The sequence below is a fragment of the Neoarius graeffei genome, chromosome 19, assembly GCF_027579695.1.
Source record: "Neoarius graeffei isolate fNeoGra1 chromosome 19, fNeoGra1.pri, whole genome shotgun sequence".
Classification (NCBI taxonomy): Eukaryota; Metazoa; Chordata; class Actinopteri; order Siluriformes; family Ariidae; genus Neoarius; species Neoarius graeffei.
In genome coordinates, this window is record NC_083587.1 from 37,429,556 (window position 1) to 37,446,891 (window position 17,336).

Below are 17,336 nucleotides of genomic sequence, written 5' to 3' on the forward strand. Positions count from 1 at the left end.
GTTTTAATTATTTATTTATTAAGACATTTTATAACCCCATTTCCAGAAAAGTTGGGATATTTTGCAAAACGCAACACACTCGGAAAAGTTGAGACAGAGGCAAAACAAGACTGAAAAGTTGATTGGATATTCAAGTAACACCATTTTGGAAGATTCCATAATAAGCAGGTTCATTGGTATCATGATTGAGTATAAAAGGAGCATGCATAAAAAGGCTTGGTCTTTGCAAGCAAGGATGGGGCGTGGCTCACCGCTTTGTGCCAAAATTTGTGAGAGAATTGTTCGTCATTTCAAAAACATTTCTCAATGCAAGATTTTTAGTCTTTCAAAATCTACAGTACATAATATTTTGAAAAGATTCAGGGAATTCTGAGACATCTCCGTGTGTCAAGGGCAAGGTTAGAAACCACTGTTGAGTGTGCGTGAACTTCGAACCCTCAGGCGGCTCTGCCTGAGAAACTGTCATGCTAACGTGACACATATAGCCACATGGGCTCGGGAGGCCTCATTCTGCATGGGCTCCAACAGCTTGGCTTTGTAGACACAGAGTGCGTGTGCTTGACTGGCCTGCCGCCAGTCCAGCTCTGTCTCCTATTGAGAATGTATGTGGCATCATGAAGAGGAGAATCAGACAACAGTGACCACGGGCTGTTGAGTAGCTGAATTCTTGTATCAATCAAGAATGGACAAAAATTCCAATTGCAAAACTGCAACAATTAGTATCCTCTGATCCCATGTGATTAAAAAGTGTTATTAAAGGAAAGGTGATGTAACACAATGGTAATAATGCCTCTGTCCCAACTTTTTTTGAGTATGTTGCAGGCATCAAATTCTAACTTCATTTTTATTCACAAAATACAGTTGAGTTGGTCAGTAAAGCTATTGAAAATCTTTTCTTTGAACTTTTGTCAGTTAAATAAAGGTTCACACAAATGAATTAAATTACATTTTTGTTTTTAATGCATTTTGGAAAAAATCCCAACTTTTCTGGAAATGGGGTTGTAGAAATGCTCTTGCCAGCCTTAGGTGCTGACATAGCATTAAAAAAAAAAAAATTTATATATATTTTAAATAACTCTCTCACCCCATCGTATGGTGCCTTAGTCTTACCATGCAACGCTACCTTATTATTGCTGCTGGAACTACTGACATAAAATTAATCCACACTTCCTGATCAATTAAAACTGAGCATTCTGTAGTGCAGTGGTACAAATTATTACATAATGTACAACATCTTCAGAAAAGGACCATTGCTCACTAGGCAATATACTGCATGCTACATTGTTTGTATGAGTTGTTAAGAGGCTCAAAGAGAAGACATTTGTTTGAGCGTACAACAAGCCACAGCAGTATAAATGAGCTGTTTACTTATTCCATCCATTATCTGTAGCTGCTTGTCCTGTTCTACAGGGTTGCAGGCAAGCTGGAGCTCAACTATGGGCAAGAGGCGGGTACACCCTGGACAAGTCGCCAGGTCATCGCAGGGCTGACACATAGAGACAAACAACCATTCACACCTATGGTCAATTTAGAGCCACCAATTAGCCTAACCTGCATGTCTTTGGGGGAAACCGGAGCACCCGGAGGAAACCCACGCGGACACCATGCAAACTCCACACAGAAGGGCCCTCGTCGGCTGCTGGGCTCGAACCCACGACCTTCTTGCTGTGAGGCGAGAGTGCTAACCACTACACCACCATGTTGCCTGCTGTTTACTTATTCTTAATCCATCCATCCATTATCTGTAGCTGCTTATCCTGTTCTACAGGGTTGCAGGCAAGCTGGAGCCTATCCCAGCTGACTATGGGCGAGAGGCGGGGTACACCCTGGACAAGTCGCCAGGTCATTGCAGGGCTGACACAGACACAAACAACCATTCACACCTACAGTCAATGTAGAGCCACCAATTAACCTAACCTGCATGTCTTTGGGGGAAACCAGAGCACCCGGAGGAAACCCACACAGACACCATGCAAACTCCACACAGAAGGGCCCTCGTCGGCTGCTGGGCTCGAACCCAGGACCCTCTTGCTGTGAGGCAACAGTGTTAACCACTACACCACCATTCCGCCCGTTGTTTACTTATTTTTATTGTTTCGTTTTAATTTATCATTGTGGGTTTCCCCCCCCCCAGTTTTATCTGTTACAGGTATTCAGCATTTTATTTTATGGGGCTGCACGGTCACCTCACAGCAAGAAGGTTCTGGGTTTGAGCCCAGCGGCCGGCAGGGGCCTTTCTGTGCGGGGTTTGCATGTTCTCTCCGTGTCTACGTGGGTTTCCCCACAGTCCGAAGACATGCAGTTAGGGTTAATGTGGGACGGCCTTGGGCTGAGGTGCCCTTGAGCGAGGCACCGAACTCCCAACTGCTCCCCGGGCACTGTTAGCATGGCTGCCCACTGCTCTGGGTGTGTGTGTGTGTGTTCACTGCTTCAGATGGGTTAAATGCAGAGAGGAAATTTCACAAGTGTGTGATGTTGTGCCTTCTTTCTTTCTTTCTTTCTTTCTTTCTTTCTTTCTTTCTTTCTTTCTTTCATTCATTCTAGTAATTTTACTGTGTATCCATGTTTAAATTTATACCTTGTGTTAGTTTTTACTTCTGTGTAAGGCTGCTTTAAAGTGCCATTCCACCATTGGATGTATTCTTTGGCATAAAATACAATATATTTTATGACAACATGACTAGACAGAGAAATCTTTTAGCTTCAAAATGATATATCAAACAATGTTTTGACAATGACAAGTATATTAATTTTGCGACCAAAGTCACCTACCCTTTTAATTTCCGCGCGGTAGTGAAACGTGATGTCATCGGCAGGTTCCCCTTCTTGTGTACCACGTCACGTGTGACGTGGCACAGATTATCAGCAATGGCGGATAGAACGCGATTTCCACTTGTCGATTGCTGTGCCGATATTCACCATCGACCGTCTCCTTTGGGCATCACTTGCTATTTTCCTTCGCTTCTTTTCCGAAGCTGACAATCGCATTCTATCCGCCATTGCTGATAATCTGTGCCACGTCACACGTGACGTGGTACACAAGAAGGGGAACCTGCCAGTGACATCACGTTTCACTACCGCGCGGAAATTAAAAGGGTAGGTGACTTTGGTCGCAAAATTAATATACTTGTCGTTGTCAAAAAATTATGTTTGATATATCATTTTGAAGCTAAAAGATTTCTCTGTCTAGTCATGTTGTCATAAAATATATTGTATTTTATGCCAAAAAAATACATCCAATGGTGGAATGGCACTTTAAGACCATTTCAACCGTGAAAGGCGCTGCACAGATAAACTTTACTACCATGGGGATTGGGACGCGACCCAAGGCTGAAGTCTCCTAGTCTTACAGTTGCGCAAGACCATTTATTAAAACCCTTCCTCTGTTAAAAGCTTTGGGAATCATGTTTCCGTCCCGTCTTCCATTTATAGCACGAACACACTGGCCTGAGACATTATAATGGACAAGGTAGTTTTAAAGTAAGTATTTACTTTTTTAAAGTATATAAGAAGTTCACGAGTGGGCGTGAGCCAAGAGGAAAAGCGAAACTACAGTAAAAGTCAAACTTCCTGCTTGATGGTGTCTCAACAAATGTCAAGCAAAGGCTGTAACAATTAGGTAGGTAAAAGGGAAGTGCGCAGTTAATATACTACCATGAATAGATGCACGGGTTTTTTGTGTGTGCGTGTGTATATATAAAGATAAAAGAAAGAACTGCTTGTAATTTTGGTTAGCGTTAGTAATTTAATGCATGTCGCAGGTTTAGAATGTGAGCTGCCGGAAATCAGGAGCACATGTCGCGCTTTTGGTAAACAACCTGACTGAAATGTATTTCAAAGAATATTTCATTTTAAATCCGTCGTGTCGTAAAAATGTCGTGCGCGTATGCGTTGTGAACAGTTGTTTCATTGTTCAGGGTTTAGCACAGAGTGGTACTTTTATATCGCTGAGCCCAGGACGCTTTTATTCAAGCTAGTGAGGCGAAGTGAAATCACACCAGACACCTGTTAACTGAAAGTTCAGCAGCTGAGGAACAAGTGCAGAAAGTTCGAGAAACATGTTAAAACACCAGGGTTGGAGAAAGTTCAGTAAACAGATGCGTTGCAGGTCAAACTAGACAAAGGTAGAAGAGGTCATGCTCGAGCAGTGATTATGCAGAAATCTGGACAAACTTCTGCTCTGGAGTTTTTTTTTTTTTAAAGTATAAAAGCGTCACAGAGCTCTACAGAGACCCGTATTAGCTTCCATATTCCACATAGTGCGAATGCCACAGTGAAAGCACAAACCCTACTGACCCAATTCTGGAGCTGCAACTCCAGTTACTTGTTCCTTCCTTCCTTCGTGTTGTGATTCATGTTCAATGTCATGTTTTTGACAATATTTCAAAGCTTCCTTCTTGTACAGGTAGCAACATGGTTGAGATTTCTTTATCTTCCTTCAACCTGTTTTCATTCTCATTGATCTTTAATAGCCATTTTATTCTGGTAAATGTTATTGTGGATCTCAAACCCGCCCTGGGAACACTGTATGAGGCAGGGTTCTCGACTTTTCAGAAATAAAAAGGTGGTGGTGGGGTTTGGGGGCCGCCTAGGCCCCCCAACAGGATCCAGGGGCGGAGCTGTGGTGGGGGACTTCCTGAAGCTGACGGACTTTTTTTGACAGTGAAACTGGCCGATAAACAGATAGGAAATGCTAAATCTTTATTAAAAATCATTTTACAACAAATGAACATATTCTTACTGTACATATCATCTTCGTCAATATGAGACTCATTTGACATTTCAGTTGAGACTGATGCGCCTGTTGCACATCCCTGAATTATTTTTTTTTTTTTGTGTGTGTGTGAGAAAAACTTCCATGCATAAACAAAATACCCAATTACAATAAATACATACATCCATTATCTGTAGCAGCTTATCCTGTACAGGGTTGCAAGCAAGCTGGAGCCTATCCCAGCTGACTACGGGTGAGAGGCATGGTACACCCTGGACAAGTCGCCAGGTCATCGCAGGGCTAACACAGAGACAAACAACCATTCACACTCACGCTCGATTTAGAGCCACCAGTGAACCTAACCTGCATGTCTTTGGAGTGTGGGGGAAACCGGAGCACCCGGAGGAAACCCATGCAGACACTAGGAGAGCATGCAAACTCCACACAGAAAGGCCTTCGTTGGCCACTGGGCTTGAACCCAGGACCTTCTTGCTGTGAGGCGACAGTGCTAACCACTACACCACCATGCCGCCCATTTTATACAACCCCAATTCCAAAAAAATTGGGCCGCTGTGTAAACTGTAAATAAAAACAGAATGCGACCATTTACAAATCATGGAAACCCTGTATTTCATTGAAAATAGTACAAAGACATCAGATCAAATGTTAAAACTGAGAAATTGTATTGTTTTTTGAAAATTATATACTCATTTTGAATTTGATGTCAGCAACACATTTCAGAAAAGTTGGGACGGGGCAACAAAAGACTGAAAAAGTTGTGTAAAGCTTAAAAAAAAAACTAATTTGGTAAATTGGCAACAGGTCAGTAACGTGATTGGGTATAAAAAGAGCATCCCAGAGAGGCGGAGTCTATCAGAAGTAAAGATGGGGAGGGGTTCACCGCTCTGTGAAAGACTGTGTGGGCAAACAGTGCAAGAATTTAAGAATAACGTTCCTCAATATAAAATTGCAAAGAATTTGGGGATCACATCATCTGTGGTACATAACATCATTAAAAGATTCAGAGAATCCGGAGAAATCTCTGTATGCAAGAGACAAGGCTGAAAACTGACATTGGATGCCTGTGATCTTCAGACCCTCAGGCAACATTGCATTAAAAGCAGACATGTGCCTGGAGTGGAAATCACTGTATGGGTTCAGGAACACTTCAGAAAACCATCATCTGTGAAAACAGTTCATTACTGCATCCACAAATGCAAGTTAAAACCAGATATAAACAATATCCAGAAACACCGCCACCTTCTCTGGGCCAGAGCTCTTTTATGATGGACTGAGGCGAAGTGAAAAACTGTCCCGAGATCTGACAAATCAAAAATAAATATTCTTTTTGGAAATCATGGACACCACGTCCTCCAGGCTAAAGAGGAGAGGGACCATCCAGCTTGTTGTCAGTGCACAGTTCAAAAGCCAGCATCTGTGATGGTATGAGGGTGCATTAGTGCACATGACATGGGTAGCTTGTACATCTGGAAAGGCATCATTAACGCTAAATGATATACACACGTTTCAGAGCAATATGCTGCCATCCAGACAAAATCTTTTCCAGGCAGGACCTTCCTTCTTTCAGCAAAACAATGCCAAACTGCTTTCTGCACATATTAAAACTGCATGGCTCTGTACTAAAAGAGTCTGGGTGCTAAACTGGCCTGCCTGCAGTCCAGACCTGTCTCACATTGAAAACATTTGGCACGTTATGAAGCACAAAATATGACAAAAGAGATCCCAAACTGTTGAGCAACTGAAATTGTCTATCAGACAAGAATGGGACAACATTTGTCTTTCAAAACTACAGCAATTGGTCTCCTCAGTTCCTAAACGTTTACAGAGTGTTGTTAAAAGTAGGGGTGAGGCAATACAGTGGTAAACATGCCCCTGTCCCAACTTTTTTTAAACATGTTGCTGACATCAAATTCAAAACGAGCACATGTTTTTCAAAAAACAACAAACTTTCAGTTTCAACATCTGACATGTCTTTGTACAATTTTCAATGAAATACCGGGTTTCAGTGATTTGCAAATCATTGCATTCTGTTTTTATTGATAGTTTACCCAGCATCCCAACTTTTTTGGAATTGGGGTTGTAATACACATAACGTCAATTGGGTGAAACCACTCCAATCCATGCACAAGCTGGTCCGCGTGCCCGAGACTGGCACGCACTACAAAGCCACACCTCCGTAGTTCGGGTCCTTTGACTTAGGAACTCAGAAGTCCTGCAGTAAACAAACAGTGAAGCAACAGGAAAATGCAGCTCTCGCCTACACAATCACAGATACGTAAAAAAAATTTTTTTTGGCCAAGGGAAGAGTGGCGGGCCAGAATTATAATGTGGTGGTGCGCCACTTTAAAAGCGCCCGTGGAGAACACTGCCCTGGATGGAATGGCAGTCCATCACAGGGCAACACACACGTTCATTCACACCCGAGAGCAATTTATTACAGCCTGCCCACCTACCCGCATGTTTCTGGAGGTGGGTAGAAACCAGAGAACCAGGGGGATGCCCATGTGCACATGTAGAAACACCATAGCAACAGTAACCCAAGCTCAGGCTCAAACCAGTGACTCTGGAGCTATGAGGTGGCAACACTCTTTGCTGAGCCAACTTGCTACCCCTAACTACAACTAATGTGGTTTTTTGCTGTTAACAGGCTTGAGTGTTGGACCTGTCTGGACCACTTCAGGCTCTTCTGATAATCAGCCCTCACCAGATTGCAATAGTACAGGTATACCTCATCACATGTGTTCATATGCATTGGTAGTAGAGGACACTTTAAAACTGTATTTTCAGGTCTATCGTTAGTAAATGTATTTGAATATTCTTCAGTCTGGTCTTCAACTGAGGAAAAAGTGGACGATTGAGTTCAGATGTTTGGATGAGAGTAATTGTAAACCATTAACATGGGGAACAGCTCCTGCTGCCCATCTTCAAACCCGTGTAATCACACGGTGGATGAAACTCAGGGGCTGCTGAACTCACCTGATTCAAAGGTTTCAGCCAGGCCGCTAACCACTGATGGCGTCAGCCAAACACTGGAGGTTGAGGGAAGGTAAGGTGCTCAATAAAACCTCTTTGACAAATGTGATGTAAAGAAGAGTTGTAATAAAAAGACTGAGCGATGATTTATTTCTTGGGTCTCCATTATTCTTCCAGCAAGAAAAATGATGCAGACTGGATAAGACAAGAAAAAGATGCAGTGAGCACGCAACCGATAGCAGCTCCCAAGTCTACCGAGGGGCCTGTACAAAGTTCTTATGGTTCTGTTATCCAGATACTCCACACGGATGTCTCCCTCGCTGCACAAGCTAGCCAGAGTGCCTCACCTGTGTCGAAAGTGCCAGAGGAACAAGTAGATGCAGCTATTACAGCCACAGAAACAAAAAAGGATGATGAGACTATGGGAGAGACCCAGACTTCTGCCACTGAAGTCACTGATGCATTGGCAGTTAAAGCACCAACAGAGTTGGCTGCAGCTAAAGAGGAAACAGAAGCTCAGATAACTGACACACTGGAAAAAGAAGACAAAGCAGGCAAGCCTAAGTTGATGGTACATGATGCAACAGCAGAAGGTCCAGCTGATGAGCAACATGGTGCGCATGTGGACACACTGAAGGAGGTTGCTGAAAACAACACTGAGAAGAGGCCAGCTGAAGCTGATAAAAATGAGGATTCTGCTGAGACAAATAGAAAGAAAGAAGCTAGTGAGGTTGATCTAGAGAAGGAGGAACTTAAAACACCTGTACAACATTTACCTGTGATAGATAGCCTCCATACCACTGAGCCAGTTCTGAATAACTCAGCAATGGATGAACTTGAAGTAAAAGAGTTGCTGACTCCTATGGACATGGCACAGAACAGTGTAGATACCTTACTACCAGAAAATTCCAGTGCAGAACCACTGGTATCTTTATCAGAGCCCTCATGTAAGGTAGAAAAAACATTAGCCATTGAAAAATCAATTGCTGATAAAGTGCTGGAAAACCATGAAGAACATGTTGTTTCCAACATGACTGAAATGAAGGAAGAAAGCTTACCTCGTAAAACTCAGGAAACTTCAGAGCAAGAGTCCTCTCCAGCAATGAAAATTAGTGCGGAACCCACTGTGACTTATATAGAAAATGGCCAAGTGAATGACTTGACTTGTGATTTGAAAGATGGAAACCCTGCTGAGGTGAATGTAGAAGTACCTCAGTTGATTGAGATATCGCCGATACCTTGTGAGGAACCTTCACCTATTGAGAATCAAGAGCTGATGTGTGAACCCCCTGCAGGCAGTAAGAGGTGAGCATCTATTACTGAAACTTGTTTTGTATTGCTTCTACTGATTTATTAGTTTTGCTGCCTTTTATGTTCTTATGATATGACTGCAACCACCAGTCAAATATAGGCCACTGGACACCATTAAGCAACAGTAACCCACTGTCACCTGCAGTTTTTGTGGTAACATTAGTCTACTTACACTGCACCCTACCTCTCATTATTGGCACTGGTCAGCCCTCATTAGCACTCGCTAAACCTTCTGAATTGATGTTGGTGACCCATGGGGGGGGGGAGTGTTCTCTGGCTGTTCATCTTGTAGAGTCGGTGCAGCAGAAGGGAAAGCAAAGTAGATAAAGCAAACAAATGCGCAGATGTGTAGTCTTATTTATAACTACTGCCTATCTCTACAGTATTTCTCAGTTTTGGCTCTTGTGTTCTAACTAGTTATATTTATTCTACAAAGTCATTGAGCAGATTATTTAAATCAGATAGGCTCCAATTCAATACGGAGTTTTGCAGCCTTTATTTTGTTACATGCAGTGTCTTGCAAAAGTATTCAGCCCCCTTGGTGTTTTGTCGCATTACAAGCTGGAATTAAAATGGATTTGGAGGGAGGTTAGGGTTAGCACCATTTGATTTACACAACATGCCCCTGAAGCACCCAAATACTACTGCCATCTCCTGCCCTGGAAAGTTATTTCCTGAAGTTGTAATTTAAAGCGTTTTCCCAATGTCTTGTGACTTACCTGGCATTCATCACATAATATTTTATTTATGTAGGCAATACAGTGTCTTGCAAAAGTATTCATCCCCCTTTGTGTTTGTCCTGTTTTATTGTGTTACAAGCTGGAATTAAAATGGATTTTTGGGGGTTAGCACCATTTGATTTACACAACATGCCTACCACTTTGAAGATGCAAATTGTTGTTTTATTGTGACACAAAAAATAATTAAGATGAAAAAAAAATCTGGAGTGTGCATAGCTATCCCCTCCCCCCCAAGTCAATACTTTGTAGAGCCTCCTTTTGTTCTCCAAAGGAGGACAAACTGTTCAAACTCCTTCAAGTTAGATGGATTGTGTTGGTGTACACTAATCTTCAATTTATGCTACAGATTCTCAATTGGATTGAGGTCTGGGCTTTGATTAGGCCATTCCAAGACATTTAAATGTTTCCCTTTAAACCACTCCAGTGTAGCTTTAGCAGTATGTTTAGGGTCATTGTCCTGCTGGAACGTGAACCTTCATCCCAGTCTCAAACCTCTGTCTGACTCAAACAGGTTTTCCTCCAGAATTGCCCTGTATTTAGTGCCATCCATCTTTCCTTCAGTCCTGACCAGCTTTCCTGTCCCTGCAGATGAAAAATATCCCCACAGCATGATGATGCCACCACCATGCTTCACTGTAGGAATGGTGATCTCAGGGTGTTGGGTTTGCACCACAAATGGCATTTCCCATGATGGCCAAAAAGATCAGTTTTAGTCTCATTTGACCAGAGAATCTTCTTCCATGTGTTTGGGGAGTCTGCCCCATGCTGTTGGGCAAACTCCAGTTTTTTTTTTTTTTTTAAAGTAATGGCTTTTTTCTGGCCACTCTTCCATAAAGCCCCACTCTGTGGAGTGTACAGCTTAAAGTGGTTCTATGGACAGATACTCCCATCTCTGCTGTGGATCTTTGCAGCTCCTTCAGTGTTATCTTTGGTGTCTTTGTTGCATCTCTGATTAATGCCCTCCTTGCCTGGTCTGTGAGTTTTGGTGGGTGGCCTTCTCTTGTCAGGTTTGTAGTGGTGCCATATTCTTTCCATTTTGCTATAATGGATTTAATGGTGCTCCCTGGGATATTCAAAGTTTGGGGTATTTTTTTTATAACCCAACCCTGATCTATACTTCTCCACAACTTTTGTCTCTGACCTGTTTGGAATGCTCCTTGGTTCTCGTGTTGACCAGCTCTTATTTAGAGGTTTCATACGAAAGGGCAGTGAATAGCTATGCACACTCCAGATTTCTGTTTTTCCATCTTAATTATTGTTTGTGTCACAATAAAACAACAATTTGCACCTTTAAAGTGGTAGGCATGTTGTGTAAATCAAATGGTGCTAACCCCCCAAAAATCCATTTTAATTCCAGCTTGTAATGCGACAAAACAGGACAAACACGAAGGGGGATGAATACTTTTGCAAGGCACTGTATGTTGGTTTGTTGTTTCTTGAAGCATAAGCATTACATACATTATTGTAAGCTCACAGACATAAACTCTTTATTTGTATACGATATGCCAATTTCCCTGAAAATGGAATATGTTGGAAATGAGATTTTTACCACTGGGCATTAATCTGTAATTTTAACATGAGGCAAGTTAAGTCTCTTTTTGTTTTTTCCCCTATACTTATTATATAAATTTAGGTTACAGATCATTCTCTGAATAACATGAATTCCTTTCACAACTCTACCTATTCAACTGAATTCAGCATGTGTCATTTGACTTGTCTGTGGGGGCAATACATTATATAACAATAAAATGATTGAATTGTGTGCGAATGTAGCACTGAAAAAATATTAAGTGTTGATCATTTGTGCAAAACTTGTAGCGATTAAGCATAATATGCCTTTCTTAACTGATGCAACATAATCGTGGTAGTAATTTTGACTACTGCTCAATTCTAATTAGGGTGCCAAGTCACATAAATATCACGCATTCTTGGATATATAACTGCACTTCACAGATTGAGCCTTTTACATGTAGTACACAGCTGTGCAGCCCCAGATCAGGACACGATGAGATGATGTCCATTTAAATCTTGTCTCTTCTCTCTAGTACCAGCATTGCAGAGGAGATGAAGAAACCAGAGTCCACAGACCCTGCAGAAGCCCAGCAGACAATCACTGAGTGTACAAAAAAGGAAGGAGATCCTGGAGAGATCTTTCAGAATGGTTTGTACACACATGGTCCTCTAGAGAAGCCCGAATCTACAGAGAAGCCCAAGTAAGCACTTCCTGTTGTTTACACTTCCCTCCACCAGGTGGAATTAAAGGGCCAGAATAGCTTTCTAAATTTGTTTTGATGTTAAGAAGGGGGCTAATAATAGCGCAGCCACCACCATATTTTTACTTTGGAACCACAAGGTGGAATTTTGGACTGTCTCTTCACATGCTTTTAAGTTTACTATTTAAATTTAACAACAATTGGCTAAATATGAAAAATCTTATGGATCAAGCAAGAACATGTTTTTAATAAAAGTCTCCATCAATTCTCAAGTCTATAACAGACCTGTTATCTCATCTCATTATCTCTAGCCGCTTTATCCTTCTACAGGGTCGCAGGCAAGCTGGAGCCTATCCCAGCTGACTACGGGCGAAAGGCGGGGTACACCCTGGACAAGTCGCCAGGTCATCACAGGGCTGACACATAGACACAGACAACCATTCACACTCACATTCACACCTACGGTCAATTTAGAGTCACCAGTTAACCTAACCTGCATGTCTTTGGACTGTGGGGGAAACCGGAGCACCCGGAGGAAACCCACGCGGACACGGGGAGAACATGCAAAGTCCGCACAGAAAGGCCCTCGCCGGCCACGGGGCTCGAACCCGGACCTTCTGGCTGTGAGGCGACAGCGCTAACCACTACACCACCGTGCCACCCCCTGGACAAGTTATACTGTCTTTATTTTGCTTTTGAAAACAAGTTCACTTAAAAGCTGTATTTTCATTGCACATGGGTTGAGCAGGTCTGGGCAAAGTAATTTATTTTATGATCTCGTAATCATAGGGGAGGTATTTGCAGAGGAGATTTAATATTGAGTTAGTGATTACAGCATGTGGCTATGATGTGTTATTGCACTCTCACGAGGGCCAAACTTTATTTAGAACTCCGTGGCCAACAGTGATAAATGAATAGTGTAATGGACTTTGCTATGTGTATTTTAATTGAAAGAATTGTTACTTGTGTACAATGTCACCCAAATGGTCTCATTTTCAGCGAACAAGTTGATGAAAATGAGCCTGAAAGGAACGTCACTGGTCCAAGTGAGGCATTCTCATTGGATCATGACTGCATGGAAGCAATGGAGCCAGCACCCCAGGCGAGCGAGAATGATGAGACAACAGCAGAAGACAAAAATGAGATTGCAGAAAGCAACCAGGCCCGAAAAGGAGAAATTATTTTCAGCACTGGTCGTGATATGAAAGTTGCACTGATACCAGTGAGTGACATAGGAAACATTGCAGAGAAGGAGGATGAGCACAAAGAGTAAGCATCTCTCAATCATCTTAAGCATCTCAGCTTCCTAAGCTTCATTCATTTTAGTAGAACAGAGATTAAAGTTTATAGTATTAGTTTTTATTTTCTTATAAACTTACAATGCCTAGGCTATCTTTCTGCATAGACCATATTGTGTAAGAACACAAACATGGTGTTAAATGCAGTCAGTTTGCCTAAAGATTTCTAAAACTTTGCTTGCTAAATTTGATGTCCTCATACAGTGAATGGCAGGTTTTAATCATGTTGTTGGATTGTTGTGTTGAGTTTCACGAAATCAGTTACATGCATACGTTCTGTCCTTGGACTTTTAAAATGCTGTAACCTGTAGTTAGGGCTGTGCTCACAGCTCGCGATACTCGATCATGCACGATTTTCGGGGGTACGATACGATATCGTTTACTCACTGAAAGGTTTCTTCACCTCTTGCCTTCAGCCTCAGCCAGAACGATTACACCATCTCGAGATCAGTCCCCCCATGTCACCCAGAGCTCTGGGGGTGAGTCGCGAAGAAAGACAGGAACCCCATAAGTTCGCAATCTTTATTCACAAGTCCCCCAATGAGGCAAGAGAATACAGGGGATTTTATATGTGTATGTTATCTGTATGGATGAAATGACATCACTGCAGAGGGTGTGTGTGTGTGTGTGTGTGTGTGTGTGCGCGCATCATTGCATGCTTCAGAGACTGTAGTGAAACCTTGAGCAGGTCACATCTTAATTACATCACTGTTCTGATGGAATGTTCAGATGTGTGTGTGTGTGTGTGTGTGTGTGTGTGTGTGTGTGTGTGTGTGTGAGTGAAACCTTGGCGAGGGTACAGATTTACAGCCTGTTCTTATGATATGATAGCAATGTTCAGACAGATATAAAAGGCCATTCCTTAGGTCAGAGATAGCAAAGGGCAATATGTTCAAAAAGATATCAATATTACGTCTCGAGCGATATGTCATCACGACAGTACTGTGTCTAGCTGAGACAGAAGGTCACAAAAGATTTCTAGCTAAAATAGTAAAATAGAATAAATCCTTACAATATTATTTATCCTTACAAAGGAATAAATCCTTACAATCCCCTCTTTGATACTAATATCACTAGGATCACACCCTGGTATTCTGATCATATATGGGATTACATCGAGAATTAGGATTAGATGTATGCTTGAGTTAATCCTTGCTCTTCTTGATGTGTTTTGGTGCTCAGAGGGCGGGCATGCCCTATCAGCCCTCGTCCCACCTCACCGGAGCTTAGAGAAACTCGAAACCTCTTAATTTGTCCCAAATACACGCTACTTCCTTCAGAGTAATTTGTTCTAAAACAGTGAGGGAAAATGAAATTAGAGGGCATATCGACCTGCAGAGTAGTGAGAACAGAGTCCTGTAAGAATACAGAGCTTCAGAGCATAGAGGCAAAGGTGGACGTGTAATAATAGTAGAAGGCGGCATCAGATGACAGACATAACTTTCATTCGTGTGCGCTCGTGCAGTCCAGTTAGCGAATTGCCAAAGGATGTCATCTCGAGGTCCAGCTCGAGCGGCTAACCCTGCCCCGAGCAGCAGTAGAGTGGTCACGAAGCTCGTGATGAGGATTTTCATGGTTGTAGTGAGGATGATTGGTCCCAGACAGGGCGTGAGATCCCCTCTTTGTTCACAACGTCTTGCAGGGAGTAATCTGAGGATTCTCAGTCGGCCAGGGCTGCACAAATGTCACGTCAAATCTGTGTAGAGCTCAGAGATAGAGAGAGAGAAAAGAGACTGGATAGGGACACAGAAAACGTTAATAGCAAACTTGTCATTGTAACACAACTTTGTTATGGAGCCTTCTTCAATCGCGTGGCATGGATCCACTGTGGAAAAAGATCAGTTAAAACAGCAGTACAAGTAATGGCGACTATGTCTGCAGGCCCACTATATCTAGGTTCTCCCAATTGTCCAAATTGTTTAAAGAGTGTCACCAGCACCTTGTCTCCCACGTGAAAGGGGTGTGTGGGTGCTGCTGGTGGAGATAATATTGTACTATTGACCTTGGTACACATTTTATGCAACTTATCTATAAGGGCTGCAGAATACTCGTCCATATGTGTTTTCAAATCAGAGGTACCCAGAGCCAGAGTTCCCTTCCTCAAGGGGAGAGGGAAAGGTCTTCCAAAAATAATTTCTTGGTGTCATATGAATTTCAGCCAGAGTGGCTGGCAATAAGTCTACCCAATTTTTCGAACCTGTGGCCTGCATGGCCTTAGTTAGTTTGTCTTTCAGTGTTCGATTAGTATGTTCTACGATACCAGAGGATTGAGGGTGGTACGGAATGTGAAAACGCCAGTTTAGTGAGAGATACTTACAAAGGTTTTGTGGGACTTTCGAGGTAAAAGGGGTACCTTTGTCTGAGTCTATGGCGTCTGAAACCCCATAACTATAACAATAATTATTATTATTGATTTCTTATTATTTTATAGTTATTTTATTGTTCTGCTTTTATTGTTTGTTTGTTTTTTTACTGTTCAGTGTCCTTGGGTACCTTGAAAGACGCTTATAAATAAAATGTATTATTATTATAACTAGGTATTATTTCTTTTGCCAGAATACGAGTAACTACCTTCGTGTTCTCTCGAGAACAGGGAAAAGCTTCTACCCATTTAGGGAATTTGTCCACAATCAAGATGACAAAAATCAAATGAGAAAGGAAGAGCGTATGCCTCATGCACAATATCAGGCAGTGAACACACAGAGTAACCACAGAGGTATTATAAATATTATAAATTATAAATATTATACACCGTCTGAGGGTTTAGAACAAGAACCATCAACAAAGAGTACTTCCCCCATCCCTAGAGGGCTGGAGGAGAGATCAGACCTGATACTAGTAGTATGTACGATTTTAGACAGACAATATCAATGTCATCCCAAGTGTCATCCCGAGAATTAAGGAGGCGTGCGAGAGCGTGACCTACAGTATCGAAAGAGGATGTGGCATGAATTGAGATTATTAGTAGAACAGAGAATAAACAGTCATATGTTGGGTCTGTAAATTTTGCAACACCTGTTTAACTTGATGTGACGAGTGCAAGATCAGTGGGTGAGACAAAACCAATTTTTTCAGCGTCTAAAACCATCAAAGTAGCGGTCTGCGCGGGTCGGATTTTTCAGTCCCGCACCCGCATTGTGCAGTCCCGCTCCCGCAAAGAATTATGATTTTCAGTCCCGCTTCCGCCCGCGCCTGCATTGTGCAGTCCCGCTCCTGCAAAGAATTATGATTTTCAGTCCCGCTCCCGCCCGCGCCTGCCATATTTTGTCCTGCTCCCGCCCGCAAATCCTGCATGATGCAGACGTTCGTGTTATTTCTCAGGAAAGTTCTTGTCTTGACACAGCGTGATGGTGCCCCGCCCCCTAATTTGAGTGGATTTGAGCATAAATATCTACAGCTCACGTTCACGTTTGTTATTATTTACCTTGTTTCTGAATTCGGAATGTTGAAATGGCAACATGTAGACCTAATAATAATAATTATTTAAGGAGGCTAATCATTTAAGTATGCGCTCTCCCGTGGTGCGTCTCCTATGAATAATTAGTGTGAAAGGAGGGATGGATCGCACTCTTGAACTTATTCTTTTAGTTACATTTTTCAGTTGTTTTTAGCAGCAGAAGGAGACAAACATTTCGGCTGTTGCCTTCATCAGTGTCTCTAATAATAATAATAATAATTATTATTATTATTATTATTATTTAAGTAGGCTAATCATTTAAGTATGCGCTCTCCCGTGGTGCGTCTCCTATGAATAATTAGTGTGAAAGGAGAGATGGATCGCACTCTTGAACTTATTCTTTTAGTTACATTTCTTTTCAGTTGTTTTTAGCAGCAGAAGGAGACAAACGTTTCTGCTGTTGCCTTCGTCAGTGTCTCTAATAATAATAATAATAATAATAATAAACAATAAAAAAAAGACAGGCGAGCACGTAATTCCAAGTGGAAATTTGGTATATTTATTGTTCAGCCATACAAAACATTAGGCTAACCCAGTTTACATTTGTAAAGCATTTCTAACTAGAATATCCTAGTATGTCAGAACCTTTTGGCACTTATCACAGCAAGC

The 17,336-nt window shown here is 42.0% G+C and overlaps 1 protein-coding gene across 2 annotated transcripts in view; it reads left to right on the forward strand.

Moving 5' to 3' along the window:
- Nucleotides 1-3,350: 3,350 nt before the first annotated feature.
- The window catches only part of LOC132867239 (uncharacterized), a 47,785-nt gene continuing 33,799 nt past the window's right edge, over nt 3,351-17,336 (forward strand). Inside the window, exons 1-6 of one of the 2 annotated variants that reach the window (XM_060900039.1) lie at nt 3,351-3,480; nt 7,383-7,457; nt 7,559-7,781; nt 7,886-9,013; nt 11,805-11,972; nt 12,972-13,241. In XM_060900039.1, the coding sequence (XP_060756022.1) occupies nt 7,633-7,781; nt 7,886-9,013; nt 11,805-11,972; nt 12,972-13,241 (1,715 nt within the window). In that variant the 5' untranslated portion in view covers nt 3,351-3,480; nt 7,383-7,457; nt 7,559-7,632. The other variant, XM_060900038.1, reaches the window with a different exon arrangement.